The sequence below is a fragment of the Lissotriton vulgaris genome, chromosome 4_1 (genome assembly GCF_964263255.1).
Source record: "Lissotriton vulgaris chromosome 4_1, aLisVul1.2, whole genome shotgun sequence".
In the NCBI taxonomy this organism is placed as follows: Eukaryota; Metazoa; Chordata; class Amphibia; order Caudata; family Salamandridae; genus Lissotriton; species Lissotriton vulgaris.
Genome location: NC_141691.1, coordinates 1,534,759,868 through 1,534,779,589, shown reverse-complemented (window position 1 = coordinate 1,534,779,589; position 19,722 = coordinate 1,534,759,868). Strand labels below are relative to the sequence as shown.

Genomic DNA, 19,722 nt, shown 5'->3' with positions numbered 1-19,722 from the left:
TTTAGGAAGCCAGCCAATGGGAGAGAGACAAAATTAGAGGCGGGATGAAGAGCCCCTCTAAGAAACATAAGATCTCGCTACTTAGTACCTCGACCTAAAAAGTAAGACTGCCCAGGTACGTGGATGAAAATGCTCCCCCTTTTTTGTATGAAATATTATTCATATTGCCTAGATTGCCTCAAACTTAAGGTAGTCATTCCAAAGAATATGTAGATAATACTGTCTGATAGAACGACGTCTCTGAATTGATCTGATCCAAGCATGAACGAAATACAATAGCAAATAGAACAAGCATTGGCAAAATCAATAAGTTTTGTCTATGTGAGATCTATTGGCTTCGTCATTTATTTATTTTTAGACATTTTGCACAGCAATGTGGGCTGGATTCAACACTGCTTAAAGAATAAAAAATGGTATGATGCGTCCAGAATTGATGCGTCATAACATGTTTCTTTTCTTTAAACCATGTTGCACAGCAGCCTGCGCTGCTCTGCAGTATGTCTAAAAAACAATGAGGGGGAGGTGCACGGGAAGAGGGAGGGACCAGTAACACAGCAGACAGAGAAATCAGCATTAAGAAGGTGTGGGGGAGCAAAGAGGGAACAGCAACACAACGGACAGAAGGGGTAAGAGGGTACGAGCAACACAAGGAAGGTAGGCGGAGGAGGGAGGGAGCAGAAAACAATGGACAGCAGGAAGGTGGGAGCAAGAGTCTGGATGGTGGGGGGAGGGATATGAGAGGAAAGGAGATGGACTGCAGACATGTGCCCGCTTATAGAGTATACTGATATATTTTTTTTAAATATCTTCAGGAGCACAAGACCAGTGGAAGTCACTGACCAAAGGCAGGAAACTGTACTCGGTCCATGCTCCACGACAGGGAATAACAATGGAAACATCTTGAGGAAGCAGGATGCGCTGACCAACAAGAAGCAGGGAAAGAAGAGTGACATGAAAGGCAACCAATGGTAAGTAATGGGTGGGGTCTAAACCTGTTTAAAGTTGTTTTTTTTGTTTACAAAAGATTTCGCCACCAGCACATGCGAGATCTTAGACGGAAATCAAGAGAAATGTCAGAAAAAGAAAACCCAGAGATGAGATAGCGCAAGCAGAATAGGTAGGTGAGTAAACTGTGTGCATCACTAAAAATATAAACTCGTTTCTCGTTTGAAATCTTTATTTCGACCAATAAGATCATAAAAGATATACAGACAATCAAAATTCTATGAAATTTACATAATCCAATAAAACAATGATTATAAAAGTTAGTACAACAAATGTGAATCAGATTGTCCTCAGTATTACTTAAAACCAGATAAGTAGCTAAAATTTGTTAAAAGAATTAAAGGACCAGGTCCGCCTTCAAAAAGCGAGAACGTGCGTGCCACATTGCCGTTAAATACTTTCCAACTGCAAACACTATCGGGGGGGACAGATCAGTCTTTAGGAATCTATACGCAGGAAGAAAGTGTCTGAAGCCCATATTTTTGAGAAGGGGGATGAGCCAGTATTTCCTAATTTTTCGGTAGGGTTTGCAGAAAAATGCCACGTGTAAGTCGTTTTCTTGGAAGTGCGCGCATGCCGGGCAACGCTCAGTAGTCGGGGCGAGGACCAAGAGCTGGTGAATGACCTTAGAGGTAGTGTGCTGTATCGCCACTGCAGAAATAACTTCCTGGTTAGCACAGGAGTCATACCATCCAAAACACTTTCCAGGGAATAAAAGTCTTTACTTTGAATGAATAGGTTTGTTAAAGATCCCACCCGCATGGCAGCCAAGGTAACAGTAAGCTTTAGTTCGGAGTAAGCTTTTGACAATGCTTTGATTGTAATCCTGGTACTTGCATTTGCCGGATCAGTCCAGAGTTCTGATAGACCTAGGCTCTCAAGTGAACTTTTTATGTAGCTTAGCCATGGGATATGGGCCGCATTTGGTGCATTTAGAAACTCCTGGAGCTCAATCCTGTAGTTAATAAGTTCTTTACTGCTCCATAGTCGTCGCCAGAAAGTTAATGGCTTGAGTCCCAATTCCTCAGCAATTGGCCTAATACCCAAGTCCAGTCTTAGAGGGAACAACGGCATGCTTGACGGGAGAGCTACCAGCTGCCTGATGAATTTGTTTTCCGTGAGCATCAGCTTTTGGGCAGAAGTGTGACCCCACAATTCTCCCCCATAAGTAACTGCCCCCCTCGCCTGTGATTTGTAGATTTGGATAACAGGGGCGAGTGGACGATATGTAGAGTTCTTCACCATCCTTGATAAACCACCCACTCTCTGCACCAGTTTCATGTTAGCTTTGGTCTTATGTGTTACCCAGGTCATTTTCTCATTTAGGGTTACCCCTAGGTACTCAAATGTAGAGACCCTCTCTAATCTGACTGAACCAAGCAGGGGATTAGGGCGTGTTGAGGGAGTGGGGTTTAGGTTCATATATTTTGTTTTAGAGGCATTGATCTCAAGACCCCTCTCCGTACAAAATTCCAAAAACCCATCCAGTACCCTTTGGATTCCCATAGGGGATTTCGACAACAGCAGGGTGTCGTCCGCAAACATGATAGCGGGAACCCTGCTGCCATCCAGTTTGGGGGCGTCAATGTCACCGATCCTGGTCAGGTGGGCGATTACCCCGTTCACAAAGAGGCAGAACAGTCGGTGCAAGCACACAGCCCTGTCTCACCCCTTTGTCAACGGGGAAAGATTCCCATTCCTGCCACACCTGACACGCGCAAAATTATTCTGATGTAGTTTCATCAGAATAGATAGACTATCTACCGGGACACCTATATCTGCCAGCAAACTCCATAATTTTGATCTTGACACCAAATCGAAGGCCACGAACACCGTGTACAAGCTGCCCCCCTCGATTAGTACGGTCCTCCAATAGATGAGGTTTAAGCGGAATATCTGGTCAGTTGTAGACACCCCTCTTCTAAAGCCCGCCTGATATGGGCTAAGAGTAGCAGTTTCCTCAAGCCAATTCTGTAGCCGATCTAATATGAGCCGCCCGAAAAGCTTTTGGGACAAGTCTATGAAGCTGATGGGCCTGTAATTGGCTGGGTGCAGAGGCGAACCCTTCTTGAATATAGGAACAACCTCTGCGCCCAGCCAAGTACAAGGCACATCCATGCTCTTCAAAACAGCATTGAACATTACCAATAAATAGGGGGCCCATACATCGAGCTCCTGTTTGAACAGGTCGCCTGGAAGACCATCCAGCCCCGTCGCTTTGCCCACTGACAGGCCAGCAATCGCAGCTCTGACCTCCTTTTCTGTAAAGGGGTCCCCCCCTCTGCATGGTTAGCAGCAGTTGGAAATAAATAACGTGCGGCCCCAATTTCCTCTGTATAGAGGGACTGAAAGTGTTCTTGCCATACACTTGGTGCAATATTAGGTTCTATTGCTGATGCTAGGTCCTCAGACTCTGTGTTGACAATCCTCCAGAACTTACGGGAGTCCCTGACAGCTAAAGAGCTAGAAAGTTCCTCCCATTTATCTTGATCCCATTCCATCCTAGCATTGTTGATCAATTTCTTGTATTCCCGTCTTCTAGCCTGTATCTCCAGTCTGCTCTTACCCTCCTTGATACAAGACAGGAGATCCCCCTTTGCCTTACGACATGCAGCATTGTACCATGTGGTACGGTGGGTGCCGGCACCTTTGCTGTGACCCTTGGAGAACAAATCTGTCGCCAGGGTCCTAACGAGTTCCTCATGTACCAACCACAGTAGTTTATGGGTTTCCTGTGAGTTGGTTTCCACACTAAGGAAGCCACCTTTTTCTAATATTGGAATGAGTCTTGTATAAAGTCTGGGTAGTTTTTCTCAACTACTAGCCAATGTTTCCCACCTTACTCTCTTTCTGTTGTTTTCAAGGAGAAGGCCTGAATTTACCACCGCCATAGCATGGTCCCTACCCTCCTTGCCAGGGACAGCATAATCCAATTATAGGGCGTTGTGGTCACTATCTACTCTATCTAACACCCTAAAATCAATATTATGCGACCACAAAGACAGTGGGACTAGGACATAATCTATTCTTGACTCCCTGCCCACTCTATTGAAGGTATGTTTGCTGGGATTATCAGATTTGGTACGCCCATTACACGCCCTGAGTCCATGTTTAAGGGTCAGGGCGGTGATCTTTAAAGCAAGCGGGGTCCAAGCTCTAGGCGGTGGGGCTGCCGTTGGGGGAACTAGCCATCTAGCCTCCTCCTCTAGGGAGGATCCATCCCGGAGGCCTGCAAGAGGCTCAAAGTGTGAGTTCAAGCCCCCACCCACCAGAAAAGGGATCCCCGTGGCGATTTCGTTGAGGAAAGCTGACAATTCCTCAATGGTAGGCGATTCTCGTGATAGGTTTACTGGTCTGGAGTATACGTTTATCAAGGCAAGTCTATGGAGTTTGTCCATTCGAGCAACACAACTAGTATGTCCTCAGAAACCAAGGGTAGTCGTGTGGCCTGGCATCCCAGATGGGTTGCCACCCATACTACGAGGCCTCCAGACGGACGTCCCCTGCCCCCCAATTTCGCCGGAATGGAAAATGTTGCAAAACCATGGGGAGAATACTCCTCCCTTGCCCAGGTTTCTTGAAAAAGGCATATATCTTTAGAATCAATAAAGGAAATCCATTCCTGTTGGTCCAACTTATTTCCCAGGCCAGCCACATTCCATGATACTATTTTCAAGGATTGTGGCCTTGGGTTTAATGGTGGAGTGGAAGGGGGAGCGTTATCATTTGAATTACCCAGGGGCGTTGTTCTTGTAACCAGATCTCCTAGTGCATCTCCTATTTCCCTGTTGCTACTGGGCGGCTTGGCAATGGTTTTGTTGGCCTCCCTACTGTGCCGCGGTTCATCAGACTGCCCTGTCTCTATCACTGAATCGCTTATGGATCTAGGGGGTATAACAGTTGCCTCCAAACCCTCTCTATGGCAATGGTAATACTCCTTGCCATTGCGCCTGAACTGTCAATCCACCATTTCTAGTTCACTAAACCTATTAAATGTGGGAAAATATATAGGGTGGTGGGCTCTAAGATGGAAATCAAGAGAAATGTCAGAAAAAGAAAACCCAGAGATGAGATAGCGCAAGCAGAATAGGTAGGTGAGTAAACTGTGTGCATCACTAAACATATAAACAAATGGAACTACTGGGTTTGATTTTCAGTCTATTAACATGCTGTCTTGAGCAGACATCGACTCAAATGGTGTTTAGTGCTAGATGTGTAAATTGCCTAGGACCATGCTGTCTGCAATACGTAATTCCCTATGAAAGGGATTGAGTTTGTGCACATATACTGCTTCGAGACAAGTCAAATCAATGTGCAAGGTGCCTAAACCTGGAGGTATCCAGGTGTCTATTAAAATCTTGCTCACAGTTATGTATGTACTTGCATTTTGGAATTTCTGCTGATGGTGTAGGAGTCTGTACATCCAGAATTGTCTCCCTTTGTTTGAAGCAGTATCTGCATTCGTTTCTCAAACTTGCGTCGCTCTCTTTGAGCCCTTGTGCCCACCATTGAATTCCAAACCCAGGGTCAGCTCTGGTAGTAATGCTCCTCCTCATTTTCTCTCAGCATGACATTGCTCCATCTTTCTAAAGCCTCCTTTTTCCCAGTTGACAAAAAAGTTCTCCCTCTTGTGGCTAGTTTGAAGTTAGAATCACAATGTTTCTGTGGTTAAAAGCTGACAGATTGAATTTCTGTTTGGTAACTGCTGTGCACCAAAACACATGTGTAGACTTGCTTATGGAGTTGAAGCATAGTGCGTCCGATATTGATAGCTACTTAAACCACAGTGTTTCCCACTGAGGTTTCCGTGGTGTACCAGGAACCAATATCTGGTATTTATCTTAGAGGTCACTTCGAACTTTTAGAAGGCCTATTGGCGGGAACTGCTCTGTTATAGCTGACTTCAATCTGAATACCCCATATGATGGCAGGCAGAGAAAATCAGTGGCTAGGCTAAAGAAGGGGAAAAACAACATACATATATTGTGTTTTTTACCGTATGAAAAAATATGGTTTTATCTCTATGTGGAGAACATATAAAAGAGGAGCATAAGACTTGTACAAGGGCCAATTCCATTGTGTATAACTATCATTTCAAGTAATAAAAAACAGTACAGTTTGTGTCCATGATGTGCTTTAACAATAGTATTTGCATGAATCCTTTATTAAAAGCAAGAAATTTGTGAATTTAGTAAGTTCCACTGCATTAACATGAAGTCATAATGTCCATATTTCGTATTACTAGTTTTTAGGCTGAAGCGTACGAGACAGCACTTCAGTCTAGTTTGCTGAAGACATCTTAGGGTCATTCAAAAAGTTTGCCTGCGAATGAATTCCGCTTATTGCTGACCACTGGCTTTGTGGTTTGTAACTCACATTTTCTGGCTTTCTATTTGGTAGCTTTATTTATCTTAGGCTTTCCAGGGTGAGTTCATCCCTCCCACGGAGGAAAGCCTTTTCACACAAACTCCCCTTGTATTCTTCCTTCCTGTAAACAGGCCTGTAATCGTGTTCTCATCTTGTCATATTTGCTGTGCATTCAAAGACAGAGGTCAATGTGGGGCTTTGTCTCCGGAGGGAGCTTGGTGTTTACTTTTCTTTCTCCGACTTAAAAACCAGAGGAATTATTTGACAATTTTGCTAGATACTGGGCGTAGGAAAAGGTGTTTTTTAAGCACACAACAACCTTTAAATTAGCTGTGAAAGCATTCCAGAGTATTTCAGAATTAGGAACACATAAACGAAGCACACTTTTTGTTAATTCTAAAGTGTATTGGAAACAAATACTTGTATAGTAAATAAAATATGATTTAAAAATTCAATACACTAGCTGATGCCGCTTCCACACATTAACGTTTGTGCTCTGTATATTTTTCTTACTAAAGCTTATGTCTCTGCAAATTTAATTGTCATTTCAATTGAAAATGTAATCTCTGTAATGGCAGTGTGCTTCCACACCATGCATACTCCACTCTACGCTATTCCAATCTACTCTGCACCACTCCAAGCTACTGCATTCTATTCTGCCCCTCTACACGCCACTGCACTCTACTCTGCACCAGTACACTCTGATACACTGAGCTCTGCAACACTTCACTCTATGTCTCTCTACTCTAGCCAATGCAATCTACTCTACACCACTGCACTCTTCGCCACTGCACTCTACACGACTTCAGTCTAGGCCAGTCCAATCTACTTAGCACAACTCCACTCTACGCCACTCTGCAATCTATGTCACTGCACTCTGTGCCAATGCACTTTAACTGTAACACTCAGCTCTATGCCCCTGCACTCTACGCCAGTCTATTGTATGCCACTCTAATCTACACTGCACGCTACACCACTTTATGTCATTACACTTTATGCCACTGCACTCTACCCTGCACCATTTAACTCTGTCACTTCACTCTACTTTGAAACAATCTACTCTACGCCAGTGCACTCTAACCTGCATCACTCCACTCTGTCAGTATACTCTAAAACAATATACTCTACATCACTGCACTCTACTCTGCACTACTGTACTTTACGCCACTCTAATCTACACTACTGTGCTCTATGCAACTACATTCTACATCAGTCCACTCTATGCCACTCCACTCTGCACCACTCTACGTCACTCCGCTCTCTGCCACTGCACTCTGCACCATTCAACTCTGCTATGCATCACTCTAATCTACGCCACTGAATTCCACAATGAGACATTGTACGTCGCTGATTTCTATGCCGCTTCACTTTACATCACTATACTCTCCAACACTCTTCACCAATGCACTCTACACTAGTCTACTCTACTCTGCCACTGCACTCTATGCCGCTGCACTCGACACCACTCTACTGTGTTCTATGCCAGTGCACTCTACGCCACTCTACTCTGCATCACTCCCCTCTAGGCCAGTCCACTCTTGACACTGCACCCTACGGCTCTATAATCTACTTTGCATCACTCTACATCACTTTACTCTACACCACTCTATGCAACTGCACTCTGTGCCACACTACTCTGCACCATACGCCACTGTATTTTATGCCACTCTATTTTGCACCATTCAACCTTGCACCACTGCACTCTATTATGCAATATTCTAATCCACGCCTCTACATTCTACTAAACATCGTATGCCACTGAATTCTATGCAGCTGCACTCTACATCACTATACTCTGCAACACTGTACACCAGGCCACTCATCACTACTCCTTGGTACACCACTCTATGCCACTCTAATACAGGACACTCTATGCCACTACACTCTACTCTACTCTTTGTCATTCCCCTCTATGCCATTCCAAGTCACTCTTCTCTACGTCACCTACTTTTAGCCATGCTGAATAGAAGCCACGCTTGTGTTCAACATAGCTAAAACATATTGGCAAATACATTAGCTCTTGTATAGGACAGACCTATTGGCTTTGCCAATGCTTATCCTGATCGGAAAGAAAGCAGGCATTAGCTCCTGGTTCGAGTTACAGCATGTCTACGTATGTTTGTCATTATGTTCAACACAACTCACAATGACAACACAAACTGGGCATCAGTATACCGCATGCACTGGGGCTTGTACTTCACAAGGTACATTTTATCTACTTAATGCTGAACTGAGAGTCTGAATCTGAAGAACACAAACTAAGACTGATAACTATTTCACGAAGTAACCGTGAACTCTGGGTTAAATATATTTATCTGTGGTGCTTTTTGTAGTGGTGAGATTATGATTCACTGTGATGAACAGCATAAAAAATGTGAGAATAGTAAAGTAAGAAAATGTGCATTTTTTTATTCTCTCCCTTCAGCCCTCGAGACCTCTGTAAGAAGACACTGAATAAATTGTAAGTGTTACTAAAAGGAGATTTGATTGAAATGACATGCCAATTAGCGCACCTACTTAACAAATGTGGAAAATGCTGTCAAAGTACATTTAAATCTTTGCATTACAAGTATAAAGTGGTATTGTGAGAAGAGGGCGATTGACTCCGGAATCTGGGGATCACGGTTCGGGCACCGGCGGCAGATTAGCCCAGCACCATGTGACTCTGGGCAATAGCTGGCTTAATCTTCCCGACGGCCCCCAGCGCCTAGAGCACCGGCGTAGCTATGGGGATGCGGGGGGGGGGGGGCACTCACAGTGTCCCCAAATAAATTATAAAGGCCGCCACAACGTGCCAGTGCAGCGCGCCGCCGTTGGTTTAAAAACAAGCGCTGCGGCTGCGTACGTGACCTGCTGCTTGTAAAAAGCTCCAGTGCGTGACGTCTTGAGCTGCCCACTACTCATGAAAGAAGCTCCGCTGAAGATTTAAGCACTCCGATCTTCAGAAATGAATCCCCTCAGCCCCTTGCCCCAGTGCCCCTCCCACCGCTGATATCTGAAGCCTGCAACGCCACGGAGCCTCGTGGCCTGGGCCCTTGAGAGAAGAACAAACGCAAAGGCAAGTGAAGTTAGTTGATGTACTTCAGAGGCGCAACTAGAGCCAACTTTGGGGCGGGGGGGGGGGTGAAAAGAAAATTCGGGGGTAGGGGCTGAACCTTTAATCAAATCGGCAGAGTGGAGCTTCAGGGGCTCTTAGAATGGGTGAAACAACAGCAAGGCCTAATTAACATTCAAATGGTCTTTTAAAGACCTGTGAAGCGCTCGGGTGCGGCTATGTGTTGACCCGAGATCTGTCTCATCCCGGGCTGCAACACACGACGGGATGGGGAGGGGTGGGAGGGGGGGGAGGCTGGAGCCCGATGAGTCCAATGGGTGCTGCGCGCCTGATGTACTTGCTGCTTCATGTTCTTAGGCTGAAAGAAGGCCCTCTTACTGCACTCAGAGTTGCGCTTGTGTTTAGGTGCACTGAAAGCACAAGCACGTAATAAAAGTCCAGCTGCAACTCACACTAGTGACAGATTAATCACTTATGTACACTCCTCTATGCAGCACTCCTCTATGCAGCACTCTGCTCAGATGACAGTAGGACCGGCTGCCGGTGAATCGCGGTGACCGTGGGACATATTTAATTAGGGCTCATTCTCAATATATTTAGTTTAAAGCTGAGCGTACATCTGCATGAACTTGTAGCTCAGTGCTTGTGTCCTCAGTTACACTGAAATTTATTGTGCTCTGCAGGCTGGGCAGTGAGGTCAGGTACAGTGGCTCTAGATAACTGATTTATATTATAGCAGCTGAGATCATTTACTGCGTAACATGGTGACTTTTGGGAGCAAAGCTAAAGTCCTGCTAAAGATGACTGCTAAAATATGTTAGCATCCTTCCATTTTGCTGCTTTACAACACTTTATAGAGCTTCTTAGAGTTTCTTGTTGCTCAAATGGGTCTAACTAGTGATATTTATATATTTACCTCGTCCTCATTGCTTGATTTTGCACGTGAGAAAGTGTCACTCATAGTTGTTGAAATGTCACTCCTAATTACACCGAAATTATGAAAATGTCACACAAAGCAATCTGAAACCTTGGCAGCTATGAGGGGCAGATTTACAAGCCCCTTGCACCTCTTTTGCTCTGTCGTTGCGTCACTTTTGTGATGCAGCGGCGGCGCAAAAGATGTGCCAATGTGCTGGGTATTAACAACGTGACGCATCTGGGAGATGCGTCACGTTGTAAAACCCTGCGCCAGAAGGAGGCGTTCCATCGCAGGGGGGCGTTCCTGCGCAGGAATGCCTCCTAAAAGTGGCTGAGTGAAATCTACAAGATTTCACTCAGTCAATTTTAGGCCAATGCGGAGTCAAAACCCTGTGTCTGCTTGAAGCAGGCGTAAGGCTTGATGCAGTATTGTCCAGATAGGGCCCCCAAAGCATTGCTGGAGCTGTGTCATGCTTGCGACGCAACTCCAGCAATGCGCCGCTTTTACGGCACAGATGCGTGACGCATCTGTGCCGTTTTTGCACCATGGTGCGCCGCATTGTAAATGCGGCGCATCATGGGTGACGGAGCTGCGGCGCAGAATTACTGGTGCATCCCTGCTGATTTGCAGGGATGCACCAGTAATTGTTAATCTGCCCCTGAGATCAGAGGTCGCTAAAAACCTTTGGGGGTGGGGGTGGGGGGGGGGGCGGGGGTAGAGAATTCTCCACACCAATATTGTTCTGACCTCTCAAACTATGCTCCTCGGGATAAAGGAGGCAGGAATGGCTAGAGGGGGTGATTCCTTAATATATGTGGCCATGGCTGTTTTAGTATGTGCATCGCTTCAGCGCTCAACAGCCTCACACGTTTCAGCAATGGCAGGGGGCTGGTTTTTGTCTATCCTGAATTTAGAAACCACATTGTATGAGCACAAAGGAATAAGGTCCAGGCAGAAGGGAAAAAGAATATGGGGGCCTCTGTCGGATTGGGTCTATGCTCTCTGGCTGGCCTCGGATCCTTGGGTAGGATGACCTGCTTTTGAGCCTAAATGCAGGCATGGTTTTTGCACTGTATGGATTTTTGTGCTTTACACATGTAAGAGTACAGCACTTTATGATCAGATTAATTTTGATATTGGTTATATTATACGGGCAGGCTGCTTGAATCTTTTGCAGAAGTGTATATTAGACTCTATCAGGGATTGTGCTGATGTTTTGTTTACATATTTTATTAATGTATGTAGTCTCAAAAGTCCATGCTTTGATAAACTAGTTCTAAAGACCCCTACAGTTTTTTTGTACAGTATCAATTTCGCTCAGATGCTTTTTGTAGTTTTATTTTTGCTTAGTGAGTCTTTTGTGTGCTGTTTCATAATTGATTACTTACTGATTATGATTCGATTCTAGCTGAATGTGCACCCTCTTTCTCCGTTTACTTATTGTATTGATAAAGTAAATGTTTAAAAGCTTTAATAAAAATTATTGGAAAAAAATGAAAGGGGTATTCAATTGAAAAAGCAAGAGACCTACAAAGTCAAGGGAAAACAACTCAGGTTGGAGGTGGTTTGAATAAAAAGTGGTAATAGAATGGATAATTAAAGGAGTGCGGAGGCAAATTGGACAAGGAATAAATTAGAGATTTAAGGGATACTCTACCAGGCACACATTTTACTTCAGCTTGTTCAAAGGTTTTAAACTGTTTATGTTGACGTGTGCATGGTGTGACTTGCTTGCTGTAAATTTGACCATTGGATCGATATGTAAAGGATCCTGAGTGGGCCCAGCTGGACAATTTGGTGCGGATTTGAATGAATTGAACTCTGGGTGTTAGTATGTTGGTGAAAATGTGGTTGAATGCCTATGACTGATTGCATGGTCTTAAATATATCCTTGACCCTAAATTTCCCAGTGGACTGAGCATGGTAAAATTATCTAGATGGCATGATGACACTTTTAGTAGTGATAGTATATGGCACATCACAACTCTCTTGGAAGCATGCCAGCAACTCTAATGTATGGTTTGGGATGTTTTATGTAACATGCTTTGGTTCATGCACATTTAGTCACCCCTCATAGCCAACTGCACAGCGTATCTTTATGGGGAATGCTCTCTGTAATGTACTTTATGTGTTGTCTTTTGTTGACAAGTATGACGTGATGTGATAGCCAGCTGTAAGGTATGTAGTTATGTTTCTGTCTCTGCACCACTTGGCATGCTGCAGAATGTGATGAAAATGCAACGATTGTTGGCACCCCTACCACCACTCCCAGATGACGGTGGGTGAATCAGCTATGGCGCCTGACACCCCCGGATAGAACCCGTGCCGCAGGTGGGGTGGTGGGTAGTGGGAGGGGCACGTGGGATGGTTTTTACTGAGCTCTCATGGGAGGCTTGGGTGGAGCGAGTAGGCTTCCACTGCAGGGCTGGTACTGCCCCAACTGCAGAACTCAAGTTAGTCTAGTGATCAGGTGCATTGGACTCACCTGTAGTATCCTGAAGGTGCTGCCAGGGGAATCGTGGTCAAACCTAGTGTGGTGGACTGGTCTGCAGACATTGCTGAGTTCTTGGACGGGGCAGATAGGGGACAGGGGACAAGGGTCCTGCACAAGCTGTGATGTTATGAGTGAGATGTCACAGACAGGGTAGGTAGAACTGATGTAAGTTTTGGGTTTCCTTCTGCTTTTCCTTCAGCGGCGTAGCTAGGTGGGGGCAGTCCGCCCCAGGTGGCACTATTTTGGGGACGGGGACTGTCTAGCCCTAGACAGTGTCATGTATGTGCATGTAATTTACATGATCAAGGTAACTTTCACGTTCTCGCCGTCCTTTTTCCCCAGCACCCCCCCACGGGGGCGGCAATCTGAAGGATAGCCCCGGGCGACACAATCCCTACCTACGCCTCTGGCCTAGAGACCCTTACGGGTGATTGTGCGCTTTACAAAATGTGGAATATTTATTGTGCGTGAATACGGTAAACGGTTTAATAGAATTCAGGTATGCGATCGACCCAATAAATGGAGAAAACTTCAATAGATGTGAAGGCCCAGATCCGGATTACGAAACAGGCAAAGGAGACACCGGCCCCACTCCTATTAGGGGCCCGCAACAACGGATGAAAATAATATTGATTTGATGGTGAAAGAAAATTACAATCAAGCTTTCTCACATTTTTTACAAAAGATTTTTTTTAAAAATCAACTGAAAGAAACAAAAACTTTACATTAAAGACTCCACTGTACACAATATCTTGCAAAAGGTAGACTTCCAAGATATCTTCAAAGATTTCACCAGAAACAAATTGAGGAAAGTGAATATTTAAAGATTTGTTGGTTTACTAAAATTAAAATACTTTTTATTTAATAACATTAATAATTAAAGTTTACTTTTGTGTAATAAAATTGGTTTATTAAAATTGTTGGTTGGCAAAATTAAAAACATATTAGTAGATATTTTGCGGGGGCGAAATTCCGACTGCCTGGGGGCCTCCACAGAGTTTAATCCGGCACTGTGTGAAGCTAACGTAATCTGGACTTCACATCATCGTTCCACAGAGGTGACCAGAACATTAAAATGAAATGCTGACTAGGCGATCACTGCAATTCAACCTCCCCGGCACGAGGTACTCACTTTTTCAGTTCAGGACAAAATTAACGCAACACTAGCTGGAGTGCAGCTATGCCCTCTCCCATGGACAATAAATCACTTTGCATTAAATACATAACAATCAATAGTGCAGAAGCCAGGAAATATATGCATGGTACTGATGGGCAGCTGGACACAATTACAGGCATCAAGAAAGGACCTGGGAGAGCCCCGGTTGGAAAGAAAACAGCTTGCGGTCTTGGAACATGTAATATTTTATGACATAAAATGCAGTCAGCAGCTTGTATGCGTCTTTCAAACTACATAAAAAGATGCTGACTAAAGCAGTTCTGTATGTACCTTTCCTCCAGAAGCTCCTGGCTTTAAGAATTGTAAAAGGGAAACCGGGTTTAATGCAGTTATTTTTCTGAATTATGATTCTGCCATTGTAACATATATACCCCAAAACAGATTTAATAAAAATGTGTAAAGGCTACTGTGACAGTGTATGACACAAAGTATCAGTATGAACTGCGAAACCACAGCAGGCCCATCATGATTATAGTGCACCAATTTATGAGGCTAAAAATGAACTTTCAACATTGGAAACAGGCAACGGGTGATGGAAGGAATACTTGCAAATAGTATGAAACACTTTGCCACTCTAGACAGAAAATCAGTACTGACCCGGACCATCATGAATACAGTCCATCCCGAAATGCCAGACGAGGCCCCCTCCTAGAAGATAAGACCAGCAACCCCAGGTCTATTTCAGCCTTCTTAGGCCTGGTCAGTCAGTTACGGATAGGACCCAGTGGCTCAGTGAGCAACAATTCTAGTACAGAGTTGTAATGGGTTTGGAGAGTCAAAACATGTCATATGCTATCTAGAGAAATCATTGTACGAACTTCATGTGTGCTTTTTCAAGAATAGTTGTAATATGAGCATTGACAGGACTAGAAATGGGGAAGACTTTGCAACCTGCTAAAGACAACTAAAAGCTTGAGATGAATAAATTATTGTCACAGAGGAACTAGAAAAAATACCTCCCTTATCCCTAAAAAACACAAACCTTGTAAACACCCAATTACAATACAGTCCACACGTCAAATGATATATACCAGTTTGATGTGGTGCAGTAGCTGTACCTTCCTTCTAGTCAAACGTTCTCGATGTTTTACCCGTTACTAACGTCACCTAACTCCACTTGGATCATCACCAACACCAATTCTAACATGCTGTCACCTAACAGACCACCATTGTCCATACCCCATCTATCCTGAAGAGGACTACACATGGTATCTCTTTCAAAATATAATGGACAATTCCATGATAGTAATTATACAATTATGAAACGTTTGTGTTAATGTGCTATAAATGTGACCAAGTCTACACATAGCCCACTCCTTTTAAAGCTGTAACAGTGACTCTTTCCTACCATAGTTAAGACCAAACATATCCACTGCAAACCCAAGCATTTGCTCATGCACCATTTTCCCACATAGTCTTTCATTACAGGAGAAGACAAGCATTGGAAATGCAATAGGTCTCGCAGCATTAGAGTTAGTGCTTTTAGAATTGTTTATGGGTTTTTTTTGTAAATCTTTAGCATTTTTGTTTCCTGTAGCCAATGCTAAAGAATTACAAATAAAAAAAGCCATAAACAAATCTAAAAGCTCTAACTCAAATGCTCCGAGACCTATTGCACTGTGTGAGGGTGAGGGGTTGAGGGTGAGTGAGGGTGAGGGTGAGTGAGGGTGAGTGAGAGTGAGGGTGAGTGAGGGTGAAGGTGGGTGAGGGTGAAGGTGGGTGAGGGTGAGTGAGGGCGAGTGAGTGAGGGTGAGTGAGGGGTTGAGGGTGAGTGAGAGTGAGGGTGAGTGAGGGTGAGTGAGAGTCACAGGCTCTCGTAGGTGAGACTGATTGACTTTGTCAATGTTTATTATGATTTGCACCATATAACACCTGTGGTTCCCTACCCTGAAAGCACACATCTGTCTTATGCAAGTAATTAGCATGTCATCTTATGGAAAACAAGCTGTGTCTAAATGAGCTCATATGGTTAATTATTTGCGAAATGGTATTCAAGAAAAAGGTTTATAAAAAATTATGTTTTAGAAAGGTTTTGCACTGTTAAAAGCTAAACCACGAGAGCCGAATGCAACAAAAGACGCATAAAACGTAAGCACAGTACCTCATGGTGATGGAATATATAGGTCTTGTAATTTTATTCTATTTAGGACTATTCAAATGTTAATAGTACTTTTGTGTGGTTTTTTTTTTTACACATATACAGTGAAAAATAAACTTCGAAATCTGGTAAACTCATGTAAGATCTTTTCATTTTTTAATCAAGTTATTTTACACTGTCCTTGAATAAAGCATTTATCAAAGTCTGCATGGGTCACTCTGGGCCAGCTGCAGGGGAGTTATTCATACTGTGAAACAGAAGGAACGTCTCGTTTATTTATTGCCCAACATCAAATCACCTCACCCAGTGAGCAGTGAAATCGAAGAGCTGTCTTGAGCAAGCTTTGGGCTGGCAGTCGTTACGTAACCCATGGGATTATTAACCAAGCTGTGGAAGTAGATTGCCTGCACGATCCAACTTTTGCCACTGTTGCAATTTGACTGCTCCAAAAAAAAAAAAAAGTCACGCCACCAGCTTCTGGCCCATATAACCCCTGAAATGCCAGCAGATACCCAGTCGCACTGGGAATCACCAACCTAACAACTGCCCTGCGACTCGAGGAGGCCTCTGTACAGTTTCGGAGATGCAGCACCCGAAAAACTGCCTCGCCTCCGCCATGGCCAGGTTCTCCGAAGCCGCCTGCAACATGGAGCACAAAGTGATGTTTCCCAGCCTGCTGCTCGATGTCCCGCTGGACCAGGCGCAGGGCACCGGCCTCTCTGACCTTTACCAGAGATACATCATGCTGAAGTCCATCCGGATGACGGTAGAAACTGGGCTGATCCCTCTGGACGGCTGGCCGGCCAAGGCCAACACCGCAGACCTGCACCCGGAGACGGAAGAGAGCCCTGACCTGGAAGTGCTGCTCCAGTCTCACACCCGAGGACTGCTGCACGTTCTGAGCCGCCTGACCAACCAAGCCCGCGCGCTGACCCGGAGGTACAAAGACATGATGGGGATGGCTCACTGACGACAGGTAACGTGAGCACAGCATTGCACCAAAGGCCCACGACTCAACCAAACTTGGAAATGAAGAGGGTCTACAACAAACAGCACAGAATAATCCACCGTCATCGATGAACCATGAATCGTTCACTTCAAGTGCTGCCAATAAGTGCAGATTATTTTAACCTGTACATTTTATGGAAAAAAACGCAGACTCTAGTCTTCCTTGGTCCGTGCTGTATCCAAAATTAGGTAAAGTAACAAACTGAATCTAATTCATAGCATCAAATGTTTGTAAGAGACCACTGCACCACATGCTTTAAAGTCTAAAGACGGAGGGAAGAGGGGGTAGGAGAAATGCGACACGGCGGGAAGGGGAGGGGGCGGAGCGGGTAAAATAAACAAGACGGAGGGAAGAGAGGGGAGGGGGGAGGAGAAATGCGACACGGCGGGAAGGGGAGGGGGCGGAGCGGGTAAACAAAGACGGACGTGCACGCGCTTTTAAGCTCAATGCGCATGCGCATTGAGCTTAAAAGTCACGGGCACTGCAAGGAATCGCCACGATTCCTTGCAGTGTGGATAAAGAGTGGATAAGTCCCAATACTCTCGCCTTGCTCGATGCGCATGCGCATCGACAGGCGAGACCTAAAAAACTACAACAGTTACTGCCATACCATCCCCACTAAAGGTTTCAAATGGCTAAATTGTGTTTACTTTCAAAATGGAAATTTTCTATTTACATACCTCAGACAATTTACGTGGTGCAGCTTTATACACCCTACACTGCATGGTTACCCTATTCTGTCATATTCCTACACAGATTGACTCAACAACATTCTCCTCCAGAAAATTTGATATTATTTCCTCTCTAGGAATCACATGCAAACAACGATTCTTAACATATCTTCACTGTTAGAACTGGAATTTCTGGTTGGCTAAGGCTTGAGCCAAAGCCAGGCAGAAACCACCACTCTAGTCAGGGCAAGGGAGTTACATGCCAAAGATAACTCCTGCTCACCCCCTTGGTAGCATGGCATGAGCAGTCAGGCTTATCCCGGAGGCAATGTGTAAAGCATTTGCCCACTTACACAGCAACAACATCCCAGGCACACAACAAAAGGAACTCCCCACAAGGTTATATATTCTCATAACACATCAGATAGCAATCACACAATATACACTGTGCCACCTGGCACGGGCAATATTCACAAGGGATTATTTACACAGGACAGGGCCACGTGGGCCACTGTCAGGATCAACACTTAGCAGAAATTGGTACAAGTCAAAATAGATCAAAAACCTACAACCAGTAGCCACTGGTAATCACTGTACTCCACCTCAACCTGTAACATAACTTTACAATATGCACAGTCACATCAGGCGCAAATTACCTCCTGCGCCAACATCACAGGCATAAACACATTATGCAATCTCTCACTAGTCTAAACACATTAGACCCGACCTCCTAAGTATAACTCACATTAGGGGCGTAAATAACAGCGTGAGGTATAATATCACTAACACAAACCTAAATAGGTAAAACAACCTCATAAGCCTAAACCATATCTAGAGGTATCAAAACAGGGTGCGTAAAATATACTAAATGCATTACATTTCCTAGCACCACATTGCATAAGCACATCAATCACATTAGGGCCTTGCACCCTATCCATATACCAGCCCCCCTGGCCAACTGACCATCCAAGAAGGGTCTCAAATGCCCTGTGTCCAGAATGTCAGGGCACACTGCCAATGGAGCGCCAGTCAGGGGTGCGCCATCTGCGCAAACCTAAACTTTGCAGCTGCCCACTACTTGCTGGGCAGCTGAGACCAACACTGGGGCCTAAACGCTGCCGCTGGCACTAAGTGCTGCGCAGCTGTGGAGGCCAAATGGGCGAAGGAGTGCGTCTCACTCCAAGATTCGCAAAGTACATGTCCCCTGAAAAGAAATGCCTAAATGGTGCAGCTGCCCGCTACTTGCTGGGCAGCTGTGAAAGTCGCAAATGCGACATGGGCTCTTGCTGGCCCTTAGGACAAACTGCGCCTAACCGTTGGAGCCAGCTGGCTCGGGAAACCATGATGCACAGTGTTGGAGCCCTAAGGCTCTTGTGCAATGGTGGTGCCTGGAACTGCCCCATGGCCGCTCTGGCCCTTTAAGAAATAATTGCCCCATCGATGAAGTAGCCCGCTGTCAACCGGGGCCACTCTGAAAAAGGGGCACCACTCTGGTGCCTGGGAGACCCCCCGGGACCCCTTTACTCTACATAGCCCCTCGCTAGCCATGCGGCTCTAAAACACAAGAGACCGCCGTCGGGCCGGCCCGCCACTGCAGGCCCGGGGATACTGTGGCCAAATCAGAATTTGCCCCTCGAGGAACTGTGGGGCCCATGGGAACTCCCGGAGGTAGATTACACCGTTGGAGCAGCCCACTGCTAGACGGGGCCGCTCCGACTCTGCCTCTCCGCTCGCGCACCACACTCACCGGGCTCTCATCAGGGAGGCTCCTCTGACTCGTGGCCTCATCTCACCGGGACTCCTCTGTCCTGCGCGGGTGGGGGACTCGGCCCGGCAGCTCTTGATGCTCCGGTCGGGCTCCTCCCTTGTGTCCTCCTTACGCGGGGCTCTCTCCTCGATGCTGCAGGGCTCCCTCCGCTCATGGGAG

The 19,722-nt window shown here is 45.3% G+C and overlaps 2 protein-coding genes across 2 annotated transcripts in view; one reads left to right on the top strand and one right to left on the bottom strand.

Annotated features, from left to right (window-relative positions):
- The window catches only part of FAM110B (family with sequence similarity 110 member B), a 442,061-nt gene that overhangs the window by 223,332 nt on the left and 199,007 nt on the right, over nucleotides 1-19,722 (bottom strand). The gene's annotated exons all lie outside the window — the stretch shown is intronic.
- On the top strand, nucleotides 16,606-17,382 carry LOC147724205 (mid1-interacting protein 1A-like). Its single transcript, XM_086966973.1, has one exon. It carries the CDS (start codon nucleotides 16,699-16,701, stop codon nucleotides 17,083-17,085), a length of 387 nt encoding a protein of 128 aa, XP_086823099.1. The 5' UTR covers nucleotides 16,606-16,698; the 3' UTR covers nucleotides 17,086-17,382.

Bases quoted from the DNA above. Each gene is read 5' to 3' on its own strand.
- LOC147724205 (XM_086966973.1), top strand. From the start codon at position 16,699: ATGCAGCACCCGAAAAACTGCCTCGCCTCCGCCATGGCCAGGTTCTCC.